We start from the raw sequence: 13,236 nt of genomic DNA on the forward strand, positions 1-13,236 counted from the left end.
CCCCCAGATGGTCTCCCATGACTCGGTTATTGTGCAAAAGAAAAAGTGAGTCTATTGTTCCCAGCCTGCTAACATGCCAGCCAAACAACCGAACCTCTACAGCCGTGCCAGCCGATAGCTGCCATAGCATTGGCTGCACGTGGTGGCCGGCCTGAGGTCGAAGTGAATTGGGCGTTGATTCTCAGCTGTTGTCGACTGCCAGCCGGCCGCATAAAAAAACAAACAATGGGAATCTGGCTTCAGCATCAGTCATCCTCTCCGTCAACTCTTCATACACACGAGTTTCTGGACGTCTGTCGGCTGCAGAAGCCGGCTTCAACAAATCCTCCTATGATGAAGTTTGACAACATCTACGTCTCCTACAAGAAGGAGACCGGACGGCTGTTGTACTGGATGATACAGACCTCGAACGGTATCATCCAGGCACTGGGTCCTTCCAAGGACGGCTGTTCATTAGAAGTCAACCTCACTGGCCAGGCCCCCGTCGCCGACCTTGTCCTCATGGCGAAACTCATCGCCACACACCGCGTCAATGTTCCGTCCGAGATGCTCGCCTCCTTTCATTCTGTCATTGAGCTACGGACCATCTACTACTCCCAGTTTCAGGAACTTGCCTCCATCAGCCCGAGCAAGGAGCTCGAGGAAAACAACTCCAAGCACAAGCACTTCATCGACATCCTCACCCAAGCCTTTCAAATCTTGGGCGGCGAAGCGTGGCTAGCTGAACGAGACGAGAAAGCAGCAGAGGCTGGCGAAACGAAAGCCGACGCGGAAAGCTCTGCCACCGCCAACAGATTCTCGGTCCTGAATATCGACGCTGATAACTCTGAGAGTGACACTTCCCACCAAGGCGAGAACAACGGCGAGGCTGACGATGATGCCAGCAGTTTCGCAACTCCTCGACAGCAGCGAAAGAGGCAGCACGGCAAACGCAAAGGCAAGGGAAAGAAAGCCAAGGCCAGGAAGTCTGGTCGAGCAGATGACCAGCATCTTGGCGACGTACCGCTGGAGAGTTACCGCATCATCGAAGACGATGAGGTTCAGCACTACTACATGGCTGTGTTTTCGTTGGCCATGCACTGGATGGAGTTTCGCTCACTGCTCCAGGAATTCTGGCGAAAGGTGGCCTACCAGGGCCTCAATAGCGCGATGGTGGCCGCACTCGGGAACATCGCTGTGGCAATGGTCAAGCAATCCGAGGCCGTGATTTTTGGCGACTTCCCTGGCTATGAATCGCTTGATATGATGATACTGACTCTCACTGGCGTTGGCCCCGAGAAAGCAGCAAAGGAATGTCGGGTTACCAACAACTTGAATAATGTGCCAGGCTTCTTTGAAAGGGGGGGGTTGCCGGTGGACATTCGGGAAGCCTTCCTCATCAATGCATACGACGATCTTGTTGACTTCATCACCGACTTCCAGAAGACCAGAAGCGGCAAGCCGACTAAACGGATGCTCGCCCAGCTCAAAGGTTGGGATCCTTGCTTTGATCTCCAAAAGGCCACCACAGAGGAGAGACTGAAATGGAGACGCAGTTATACCATCAACTGGCTCTACGATCTTGTCAACGTGGTTGCGGCCGGAGCGCTCTATGGGCTGGCTGAAGACGAAAAGGGCCTTGTGTTGGAGGATGTGGACTGGGGAACCAATGGTCCGTTCCGCCTCGACAGAAGACTGTTTGGGCTCTTTGATTTCGCGGTGGAGGTGACGACGCTCGCCATGCAGAAGCCCGGCACTACCTTCAGCCACAAGATTTCACCCCATCTCGTATTTCACCTTCAGTGCATTGTTGATGCCTGGACGGTGTCTCGCGGGTGGGCCTTCAGCGGCCTCAGGGGCCATGTCCTGGGAAATCCAGCCCCTTACGGCGTGCTACGACATCATTTGGACATGTTCCTTGGCCAGGGGCGCTGGTCAACGAAAGGCTTTGGATTCTCCAGGGGCGTTGCCGCCCTCAAGTCGCTCTGGGCATCCTTTAGACACACTGGTGAGGCATACGAGGACGTCACGACGTGCATTGAGTTGTACGAAGAGCTCAGCAGGCAGTTTGACGAGGCCCTAGGAGTCTCCCAGGTTGCCCGAATGCCTGAAGTGACCCCCTCTCGATTCTCAGCCACAAACTACAACGGCCTCTGGGACTACTCTCCGTTCCTCTGCGGCGCCGGGCTGGCAGAGGCGCTTGAGCTTTCCTATCGGTGTGCCATGAGGCTATGGGATGAGTTGCGAGAGCTACTGCCGGTTGTCTATTTGCATGGCTGCATGGTAGCGTACAAACACCTTGAGTCTCCCCTGCCCCTATTTGGCCAGCTGAATACCATGTTTCACAAGAGCTACTTCTCAGCAGATGGAGGGCCAATCTACGATCTTTCAAATGGTTTTCCCTTGCACGGCTCCGAGCGAAAGACGCACAAGTATCGCTTCCAGGAACGACCAAGCCGTCGCGCGAACACGTCAGTCTCTACAATCGAGGATCAGCTCGATGCGTTCCCATTGCGGAACTACACGCACAAGTCGGAGCTTGTTGCCTACAAGAAGGCGGGATGGGATCCTGACCGAATCCCCGACAGCGACGTCCATTACACGTCGGCTCTGGGCTTGACTCGACTCAGCCAGATGTCGCGGCTTTACAACCCGGCAACATCTGGTTGGATGAATGCGGGCGCCGACCGGCTCAGGACTCAGTGGTCCAAGGTCGGCACAAAAGTGGGCGATATAGTTGACGACACGACCATGAAGAGCTTGAGGAAGCGGATGGACACTATGAACGGAGACATCGAGGAGATGACCCTTGTGCCAGATGCACTCAGCGAGCCGTTATCGTGGATCACCGATCCAAGCAAGATCGCGAACAAGGATCCGAAGATGACGCCGGAGATGATGCTGAACGTGGTCTGGAACGATCTCTATTCAGACATTTGCTGCGACCTGAAGCCTTACTCGAGCCTCAACTACTTGTGGATCACGGTAAACGTGCTGAAATTCTACGACAACCTTGAGGAGGAGGCCAAAGCCAACGGCAGTGCGGAGATTAAGGCCATGTTCGAAGAGACCATGGAGGACCTTTCTGCAGGAAGGGACAGGAGGGTCTTTGTGTCGACGTTTGCTATGCACGGCACGAATGAGGAGCTCACTAAGATTGTGGCAAGGACGTTCAAGAAGAATGATCCTGGCGTGAAGCATTTGCGGTACTTTGACGAGGAAACCGTAGAGGCAACGGAGCGTGGGCCGGCGCTGGGGTTTGAAGCGAGCCCGTGTTGCGTGATGTGAGGTGATGATTTTGAAGGAGCGACGATGAAACGGATCCTACTTTGGGATGGAAGTCGGGTTGGAATGGAAAGGTGAAGACTTCATGGACTCTGATACAATTGGAAGGTATTTTATCAAGATGATGGCATGATTTGGTAGAGGAGTGCACAAGTTGCTTGAAGCAAGACTATTGGGGTTTATTTTGAGAGACTGCATTCGAAAAGAGCATTTGCCTTTAAAGCAGACAGCAAGTAAAACATCCATTCTGTTGTTACCGTACAACCTCAGCATCATCACCTCCAGAAGCATAGACGATGTCAAGAGACTCACAACTTGTTTCGAGATCTGTAGAACATTATATCAGCATCAGAGCAGGAGAGGGGAGGTTGTGACAGATACATACGTGATTCGACGGGCACGGCAGAGGGTATTGGAAACACTCGTCGTATACGGCACACTCGCTATCCTGGCGATGCTGTATAGGATGTGCAACGACGACTCCAATGAGGAGCACAATGAGGGAAGCAGTGAACTTCATTTTGTTTTCCGTCGATGTCTGACCACTTTCAAGGTATGGGTCTTAAAGGTAGGAACAGTACTTACTGCGAGGCCAACCGACTGAATATCGTAGATGCATTCTTGGCAATATATATATCTCAACCCCAGAGAACGACAAAGACTGACATGCCACAGAGTATTGTCTGTGCCCAGCAGTTTCAGCCAAAATGGTTGCACATGCCCTACCTTATACCTCAGCCGCTTCGTATTCCCCCATCTACATCGTCTGAGACATGCGGCCTCCAGCTGTGTGGTAGCATTTCTCTCAATAGTTGCTGCTGCAGATACGAGAATCACTTTCTCTCTCTCTCTCTCTCTCTGTATGGCTGTATAGTAATCAAGTAATATATTTGTAGGTTTGGGAGAGATTTCCACATCCTTCATTGGATCTTGGTATGTGTAAGTGAACTGTAGGGATGGCATCGGGAATGTCAAGTGTATCCAATGCTTAGCCTCAATGAAAACCTCCATTTAGCCTGAGGCAGTGCCAGTTCACAGCAAAGCCCCTTCACAATCCCTTGTTCTCTTCAAGGCATTCGCATTTAGCCATCAAATTGCACTCGCCATAAGGTACCAACTCTTCTCTCTCCTGGCGAAAGTATATCTGTGGCGCAGAGGTTAAATCGACGCCACCAATTACCTCAACATATTTCCACGCTAAGCCACATCGTCTCTAATAATACAGTAAGGTAAGGCTTTCCACTTGTCCCGCGGCTTTCAATGCCGCCGCTTCGAACCCCAGCATCAACCTCCACTCTCTCAACAACAACATCATCATCATCACCATCAGCGTCCTCGTCAACATCCTATAGACATCTCCGCACAATACAGTCGAACGCAACCGAACAGCAAGGAAATCATCGTAATCTCCTCTCTTGCTCCTCAGCAACGACCAATCCTACATCCTCTTTTCCTCCTCTCCTCTCCCCACCTCCCCTCCTCCTCTCCTCTCTCCTCTCCTCTCTCCTCTCCATCACCCTCGCCTCCGAGCCTCACACAAAGATGGCCCAGTCAACCGCCCACCGCCGCCTCCTCCAAGAATACCGTGCCCTCACAAACAATCCCCCCGAGGGCATCACCGCCGGCCCCGTCTCGGAAGACGACCTCCTGCACTGGGAATGCCTCATCCAGGGCCCCGAGGGCACGCCTTTCGAGGGCGGCGTCTTCCCCGCTGAGCTCAAGTTCCCCAAGGACTATCCGCTGGCGCCCCCGACGATGAAGTTTCTCGCCGACGTCTTCCACCCAAACGGTAAATGTTACTCCTGTTCCCCGCTACCCATGAAATGTCGCCGAGTGTCATAAGATGTTGGAGAGAAGAAAGGCTAACGCAAAAGACAGTCTACCCCAGCGGCCTCGTCTGCATCTCCATCCTGCATCCCCCCGGCGACGACCCCAACCACTACGAGCACGCCTCCGAGCGCTGGTCCCCCATCCAGTCCGTCGAAAAGATCCTCATCTCCGTCATGAGCATGCTGGCCGAGCCCAACGACGAGAGCCCCGCCAACGTCGAGGCTGCCAAGATGTGGCGCGAGCGCCGCGACGAGTACGAGAAGACGGTTCGCGATGGTGTACTCCGAATGTTGGGCTTGTGAGGTCTTTTTTTTTTTAACTTGTGTTTGATACACCGAAATTTTTCTTCAAGATGCGCATATGGAATCACGAGGGCACATGATAGAGAGACATGGGATGTTTAATGCGACTTTGTCTGGACTAGATCTACAGGCAGGGGAGGCTTGTGACAAGATAAACCGGTTATGTACGTTTAATTTGGGGCTTTAGCACGGCGTACGGCGAAGTAAGGTAGTCCAAAGAGAAACAGAGGGGAAAATTGGATAACCACCAAAATCAATGTGTATCCATCATCAAACCATCGTCGTCATCATCGTCGATAAGAAATGCATCGACCACCTATACCGTTGCTCTTGTAATGCATAGGAATGCTGCCAAGGGAGGAAGAAGGTAGAAAAGGAAAAAAAATTCAGAGGCCATTGTCCGCCTTGAACTTATCCCAGCTCTCGTTGAGGGTGCTAAAGACCAATCCGGCAATGAGCCTCACCTCGGTACTCGCGTCTTGTGGAAGCTAGCAATCATGTAAGCATGTTTCTTTTCTTGCTGACAGTCTAGGGACTTTGCATCAATGGCATATAGCCTTACCTTGTCGGGATGCGTCTTTGCAATGGCCTTCATATACGAAATCTTGACCTTGTTCGCCATGACCAGCTCGTGCAGCCCAACCTTCTTCCACCCGCTGTTCTCCCACAGCACCTGGTCCATGCTGGCCAACAGAGCCCGCAGGTTCTCCCTCTTCCCGTCCCTCCACGCGGCCACTCTGGCATCGACTTTGTCCGCCAGCGCAAACTTCTCGTCGTCCTCTCTGGCAGCAGCTTGGTTGGCCTCGCGCAGCCTGGCAACCGCCTCAGAGTCCTTCTGCGGCGCCAGGCTAGAGGACGCCGACGGCCGAGGTCGAGGCTTCGCCGCAGGTTTCGGCGCAGCCTTGGGCTTGGGGTTGAGGGCCTCTTGGCAGCGCTGGCGACCCTTGACTGCGGTGGCTCCGCCGACGCCGCCCTCGACGCACAGCTTCCACACGGCGCCTGCCTCTGCCCACTTCTCCATTTGCTCCAGGGCCTCTGCTTTCCGGCTCAGCGCCTTGCCGTATAGCTCCTTCATGTCGCGGTTCTCGTCCTGCCCGGCTTCGTTTCTGACAGCCACAGTCTCTCCCTGGCCGTTCCCAGGCCCGATGATCTTGAGCGCCTCGTCGGCATCAGCAACAGCCTGCTTGGGCTCTCCGGTCTTCAGGGCGGTCAGAGCGCGGTTCGTGAGCAGAACAATCATCAGGGGATGCGTAGAAGGAACAGAAGCCAGAGACGACGAGTAGGACGAATGGGCTGCCGCGTAGTCGCCTCGCTTGAAATGCGCGGTTCCTTGAAGTCTATGCCTTGTGGATGCCTGCAATGCTTCGGGGCTGATGGGGGGTATCTGCCTGGTAGGTCTAGGCGTAACCTTGCGCGGAGGAGCAGGCGCTGGTTTTTGCTGAGGCCGACTTGGAGCAGCCGGTGTTGGTCTCTGAGTTGCCGATGGGGTCCGTTGTGATGCCGCCGGTGCCTGTGAGCCAAAGAGCAGATCCGGTTCAGGCTCGGTCCTCTTTGGTGGTTCCGGCGCTGGGCTCGCCTTCTTTCTCCTGCTGGCACTCACGTAGCTAGAGAAGCTGTCATCATCATCCGCCGTTAGCCGGCTAAGCCTTGCTCTCGCATCTGGGATCATGGGCGGCGGCGCTGTTTGCTGCTGCCACCGCGGAACAGGGCTGTTTCGACTTGGCGGTCCTGAAGAATGGGCAGGAGATGATGTCCGCGATATCTGAGGTCCAACTCTCGGGTCTACGGGATGACGACTGCTGCTGCTGCTGCTGCTCCGAGCTGGTTGAGGCCTATTGCCGGCTTCGAGCATGAGCGCCTCGTCGGTGACATTGGCGTCAGGTCTTGGGGGCGTTGGCTGCGCCCGCGCCAGTTGAGCATCTCGCATCCATTTCGGCTGGCTGGGGTCCGCTTCCTGCTGAAACTCGGCGACCGCTTGCTGCATCTTCTTTTGTCCAGTCTTCCAGAGTGTGTTTGCAGATTTGAACAGAGTGTTTCCCATGGCAGCCGCCGTTTTCGCAAAGTCAGTCTCGCCCCTGGCGGGGGACCGGCTGTCGCTTCGCTGGGTATGGCCACCTGCTGGAGCAGGGCTTCTACCTTGCGAACCGCGAGACTGCGAGGCCTCCTTGGACTTCCTGTGAGCCTCGTCTAGCAGCCAGTTGGCCGCTGCCTGAGCATTGAAGCCAGTACCGCTCTCGACAAGCCCTCGTCTAGCCTGTTCTGGTGTGAATCCATAGTCGACGAGTTGCGCAACAGCCTTGTCGAAGGGGTCCTTGTTCACTCTGGGCACTCGCTCAACGTTTCGCTCGACAGTTCGCTGCACGGGCTCGTCATCGTCGGAAGAAGAAGAGCTTGAGTCGTCTTCGATGGGCTTGCCTGGCTCGCTTCGGAATGATTCTTGCTTCGCTTGTTGCTCCCTTCTAACTTCATCCACGGGCCGTGCCAGATCCCCCAAAAAGTCGAAATCGTCTGCACTGGTTGCGGCGCCCTGGCCAGCTGTCGATGAGGCACTGGGCTTCACCTCGTGCAGTCCAAAGGGATCGTCATCTACGTCGAAAGCGCCGTCACCGTTCGATGTCGTTGCTGAGCCCCATGCTGAGGGGTCGGCCAAGTCGAGCCCCTTCTTGACTGGCGGGGGCGGGGGGTAGTGGCTGGCATTGTCGACCTTGGTGTCTCTGTTGAAGGCAGCGAATAGGTCGTCGTCATCGTTCGCTGCGCTCGTGGGCGCGACATGCTGCTGTTGAGGCGCCGGGCTGGGCGTGAAGCCTCGAGACCCTAGAGAGTCCCAATGCTGGCCGTTTCCAAACTGCGCCTCTGCGAGCTTCCGCCTCTCCTCCTCCTTCTTCCGCTTCTCGAGCTCGAGCTGCGCCTGTCTCTCGGCGAGCGACAGGTTCTGCGTGGCCTTTGGCAGGCCAAAGCTCAGATTGCTGAAGCTGTCTTGCGCAGCCTTTGCAGGAGCCGGCTTGGGCGTCGACCCGTTTGGCTTCTGCGCCGACAGAGACGCGATCTGGGCGGCGCCAAAGGGCGACTGCGACGGCGACGGTCGGAAGGGAGGATACGCAGGGTTGACGACCATCGGCTTCGGCTTCGGCTTGTTGGCCGATGCGTCCGAGGACCAGTCGAGCCCCGAGAGGTCGTCCATGGCGAGGGTCTTGGTTTGCTGGCTGCTATCGCTATCGGCAGATGTCACTCATAGCCAGGCAATGGATGATGCTTCATAGTCGTGAGTCGTTGGTGAGGCTGTCGCTAAGCCCCATAGTTCGAATGGAGGGGATCCAACGCTGGGCAGTGACAGGGGCTCTGGTTGGTGTCATGCCAGGTCACGCAAATTGCTGCATAGAGCAGATGCAGGTCACATGACCCCATGTTCACGACTTCAGCTCTCTTGGTACGTATCTATCGAATAGATGCCTTCAAGTGCGGGTGACTTGTTTGAATCGATGATTTATTCTTTCAGTCAACACGTGGTATATAAGTATCCTTTTCATCTGCTAGCCGAGAATGGAATTGGAAATTCCTATACTCCTACAGACTATGGAATATACTCTCATGCTCACAACTACTGCTATGCATCTACCTATAAACAAGAGAGAAGCCGGATAAAATGAGGAGCCAACAGAGACGAGAAAAATCAAAAGCAAGGCATATTGCCGATGCGTACAGCCAGCGATTCAAACAGCCTCACACTCTTGATTTGCGCATGATCTCAAAACCTGCCAAAACTTCATGTTGATAGGGTAGGCCAAGCACACAGTACGCTACTGTGTAATTCCTCAGTAACCGCTGCCGTTTGCCAATTTGGGGTCCCCTCAGCTGCACGCATATCTCATCTGTGCGAATTTTTGCGCATTCAGAGAGTGTGAAAATACGTCAAAGGGGAATTCAATTGTTTTACGCATCGATAGAATAGGATGCCAGAGAAAAGAGGCCAAAAAAAGAAATGATATGATATTCCGGCGCCGGGAGTCGAACCCGGATCGCTGCGGGACTTTCAAATGAAAGCGCAGTATGCTAGCCACTACACCACGTCGGATATGTTTCGATGCTACCTTGATGTCTTAACTTGTCCTATAAAGCAAACAACAGCCTCGAGCCAAAATGTCCGTCTCGGATCCTCCAATCAAGATCTCTACCGCGCTCAAGATTCACCCAACAATGGTCATCCTGCCTAGATCATCATATCGAGCCTCTCAATCGGTGTAGCATTTCGAACCAGTCTGCTTGTAGTCCCGGAGGTTATATCGCATCTGGGATCGTGAAAGTCGCTTGCCGATCGGGTGGTGCAGGCTAGGAGTGAATCACACGTTGTGATGCTGCTGGTATGCATTTTCTGGCATCCATAGTATCATAATGTGGGCGTTCTGCCCGATTTCGTCACGGAACAGAGCTTGTAAAAACAAAGAAGCCGACCAGATACTGATCATCCTCGCGAGCCAGTATTTCCAGATCACCGATACGAAAAACACAATACGATTAAGTTCATACGCCTTTCGGCCTTTCCGCGGGTGAGGCTGTATAAGGCACGCCTCGCCTGCAGAGCTTCCTGCAGAGTCCGACACATCAGCTGGCGGATGGAGTCCATCTGCAGCCCGTGGGAGATGCTGCCGATTTTCCGCGTTAAAGAGCCAGACAGCACATGTGAAGGTTCGCCCGGAAGTCAGCGAGATTGGATAAATCTAACAAAACGGGTAGAACCGATCAAAGGCGCATTCGGGATTGCTTCGCTTTTCTGTACGTCTAGCTAGCAGTGCCGATTTAGCCAGCGATGTCATGGATGTAATGCTCCGTGCCTCGCAGGGACCTCACGAAGACAGGCTTTCTAGAACAAGCATCAGCTGGCCAAACCCCTCATTCCGAGGTGGGCAAAGAAGGGAGGCTGAACCTGGCAAGCCAGGAGTTGACTCTGCCCAGCCTGGCTTCATTCCCAGAAGCGAACACGGACGATTGCACATCGCAGCCGACCTTGCAGCTTATTTGCGACAATGGAGCAGCAAACAAGTGAAGCTTGCACGGATGGAGTGAAGGCCATCGCCGCCTCTCTGCTCATTTCTGCTCTGGTGTCGCCTAGCCGCCAGGCACAAGAACCAGGGGCTGCTGCTTTGGGGCGTAATATGAATGCTGATTGGCCAGCCATGCCGATGAAACCGTTTCAAATGACCGCAGGGTCTCCCTAATGCAATGCATAGCAGCAATTCCATCTTGGCGCCCCTGAAAATCCCGTGGCCTAACGCAAGTGTGCCGCGACGCCGTTGCAAGACATAAAGGCAAACACGTCTTTTGGTCCGTCCTGGGGGACGCTGAGTATCAGCGGCTGGTGAATACCTCGACGCAGTCATCCTCGCATTTTTGTCCCGATGGGCCTTGATATGGTTCGGGAGGGCAGCTCGTGAAGCACAGCATCTCGTCTGTTATCGACTAATGGCATGGCTGGCACTCTGCGGTCCCACGCTCTACGGCTTGACCGACTGCTGTGCTCTCCTGGTCTCTGCGCTCCAAATTTCGAGATGAACGGGAAGCGACATGCGCGGCCCCCGCCATTCATATACTCATCACGGCTGAGGCTCCACAAGCATCGTCATACACACCGAACGTCCCAAATCCCAAGCCCGTTTGTGGTAGGAATCAATCTCGCAATCAACATCAGGAGCAGACGGCCGCAGCTCCAGGGCGCTATAGACGTTGAGCAACAGTCGGCGTCCTTCCGTTGGAATATAGCGTTATTTGTGGTTCAGCCGCAAGCCTTGGTTCTCGATGCGAAGGCATCGTACGGAGTCGAAAGTCTTCAGCTCACATCAACGGCGCCGCCCCCATGGTCGGATTCAGGAGGCAGAATCCGAGGCCAGCGTAAACCCGCCCTAGCGAGCTGTAAGGGGGTTCTGCATTGAAATGCTGCCGATAGAGAAGCTTTATTCCAGAAGTCCCAGTATTAAGCGCAAGGTCCCCTGAAGTGGTATTGTCCCGGCGGTCGGAACCAAAGAAAAAAGACTCCCCCAGGGCGTCATGAATAGGTAACCCCTGCTCAACTCCATGTCTCTCAATTTCGTGGACTATCTGGCCAATCAAGATCAGAAAGAATCATTACATCATCTCGTCCCCCAAAGCAAAAGCCCAGGCAAATGCATACCTTACGGCAAGCGAAGTTTCAACTCTCCTCTTGAAGATGCTCATCGTGACCCCTGCTAGTGACCATGGGCATTCGAATTTGCCGCGTTTGGAAAGTCGGGCTATCCAGGACGAGGCCTGACTGGTCCATTGTTGGGATACTCTGTCGACCCTTGATCCTTCGTAATCTGCTTTTGGTGTTCCCCCCGACGGAGGGCCAACGAGAGATGCCTGATTGCCGGCTATTGCGCTGCTCAAAACCTTGGCCTCAATGGTAGAAGTGGTAGTGCGGCAGTAGCAGGTGGTGCGCCGTGCTGCTCGGTGTTGGTCTCATCCACCATCTGTCTCCCACTCAATCTCTTCATCGAATTCCGGGGCCTGCTTGTACGCCGGCATTGGCGCGTGGACCTGGATTCCCATCCCTTGTCGATAGCCAAATCGCCCTTATTATCCCCCCCGTATACTGCTGCCATTCTCATCCCTCATTTCGCGTTGCTCCTTTCTCCTCCGCTTCATCGTGTGTTTTGCTCAACATTCCCACGTTCTTTACCATTCCTTTCTGCCGACCAACGTTCATTCCTTCTGTTCCATTGTCCATACGCATTCCTCAAATACTTTGGAGGATTCAGCATTCTCAAAACTTCCTTCTTCGACTATCGCATGCTATTCAGCCTTCCTCTTCGCAGTTCGTATTGACAGAGGCGACCACCCTTGCGCCCCGATAAGCTTTGACGTCAATTTGGAGAGACACTCAATAGTTGCCGACTGTATCGACAACCCCCGGACCGTTTCGACCGTGTTGCAGAGCGAATTACTCGGTACTTGTACGGAGCTCCTTGAACTGACTTGCCGCGAGGAATTCTTTCTCGAGGTTGGACACGTGTGCACCGAGCTAACAATCGCCCTGCTCTGGAATCCCGTCTAGACGCCGTTTCGTGAGGTTGGAAAGACTGCGAGAGAGATAAAGACTCCCCGAAGCTTGTGCGAGCGAACCTCTTCCCTTGGAAGAAGTTGGTTCTTGATCTTAGCTGCCCGAATCCGCCCCCTTCGTTCTCTTCTCTGGTGGGGTTTGACGACCACGACGATACTTTGGTAAGCCCGTTTCCAGTTTGACACAACACTCTTCCTTCACACGACACAAACCCCTTCCGACAGCAAATACACAGCAGCCAGGCAGATTCGGCGTGCCTTGCTTGACCTGCAGGAAGCCCGCAACTGCAACGGGCCACAGGGAAGCGATTGGCTGGGCGACGCGGCTGTTGGTTGACGAGGAGAGCTGGCCGATTACACCGAGGACCCTTTTTGCGTCATGCCGTGGCTGCGAATGCGACTGCGCGCAGGGACGAGCAAAATCTCCGTCAGTGACAGCTGCAGGTTGAAGGCCGTACTAGGTAGCATCTGCCTCCTGCCAGCTTGAACCTGGATCACGGGATCATGATGCTGCCGCGCCTTCCCTCTCAGCAACGGCCCTTTTACGGCACCGCCTTCCCTCTGCTCACTGCAGCCTCTCACCGCATTCTGCTGTGCCTCTTCCCTCTCTTGGATTCTGCCTCTTGTTCATCGTCTCTCGCTGCTTCACTGCTTCACTCCTTCACTTCGATCGTCTTCTTCAAATTCTTCATCGTCTTCTTGTTTCGTCTGTCGCCTCGGCCTGCGGCTGGCACATCCGCTGACTCTTTTCGTGCAGACAGCCTCGTTG

At 54.3% G+C, this 13,236-nt stretch overlaps 3 protein-coding genes across 3 annotated transcripts; 2 read left to right on the top strand and 1 right to left on the bottom strand.

Annotated features, from left to right (window-relative positions):
• Positions 1-333: 333 nt before the first annotated feature.
• TRIREDRAFT_106362 (uncharacterized protein) lies at positions 334-3,267 on the top strand (the record flags this gene model as incomplete). The annotated part of the gene is made up of 1 exon (XM_006964434.1): positions 334-3,267. The coding sequence occupies one exon, from the start codon at positions 334-336 to the stop codon at positions 3,265-3,267; it is 2,934 nt and encodes a 977-aa protein (XP_006964496.1).
• Positions 3,268-4,806: 1,539 nt separating this feature from the next.
• TRIREDRAFT_59987 (ubiquitin conjugating enzyme) lies at positions 4,807-5,396 on the top strand (the record flags this gene model as incomplete). Its single annotated transcript, XM_006964435.1, has 2 exons — positions 4,807-5,053; positions 5,143-5,396. The coding sequence occupies 2 exons, from the start codon at positions 4,807-4,809 to the stop codon at positions 5,394-5,396; spliced, it is 501 nt and encodes a 166-aa protein (XP_006964497.1).
• A 282-nt stretch (positions 5,397-5,678) lies between these two features.
• TRIREDRAFT_121359 (ubiquitin associated protein) lies at positions 5,679-8,646 on the bottom strand. Its single transcript, XM_006964620.1, has 2 exons — positions 5,959-8,646; positions 5,679-5,884 (listed from the first exon to the last, which is right to left on the bottom strand). The coding sequence occupies exons 1-2, from the start codon at positions 8,575-8,577 to the stop codon at positions 5,783-5,785; spliced, it is 2,721 nt and encodes a 906-aa protein (XP_006964682.1). The 5' UTR covers positions 8,578-8,646; the 3' UTR covers positions 5,679-5,782.
• Between the last annotated feature and the right edge of the window lie 4,590 nt (positions 8,647-13,236).

The sequence above is a fragment of the Trichoderma reesei genome (genome assembly GCF_000167675.1).
Source record: "Trichoderma reesei QM6a unplaced genomic scaffold TRIREscaffold_7, whole genome shotgun sequence".
NCBI lineage: Eukaryota > Fungi > Ascomycota > Sordariomycetes > Hypocreales > Hypocreaceae > Trichoderma > Trichoderma reesei.

Coding starts and splice junctions, on each gene's coding strand:
- TRIREDRAFT_121359 (XM_006964620.1), bottom strand. CDS start 8,577: ATGGACGACCTCTCGGGGCTCGACTGGTCCTCGGACGCATCGGCCAAC. Junction 5,885..5,958: donor CAAAGACGCATCCCGACAAG/GTAAGGCTATAT, acceptor CATGATTGCTAG/CTTCCACAAGACGCGAGTAC.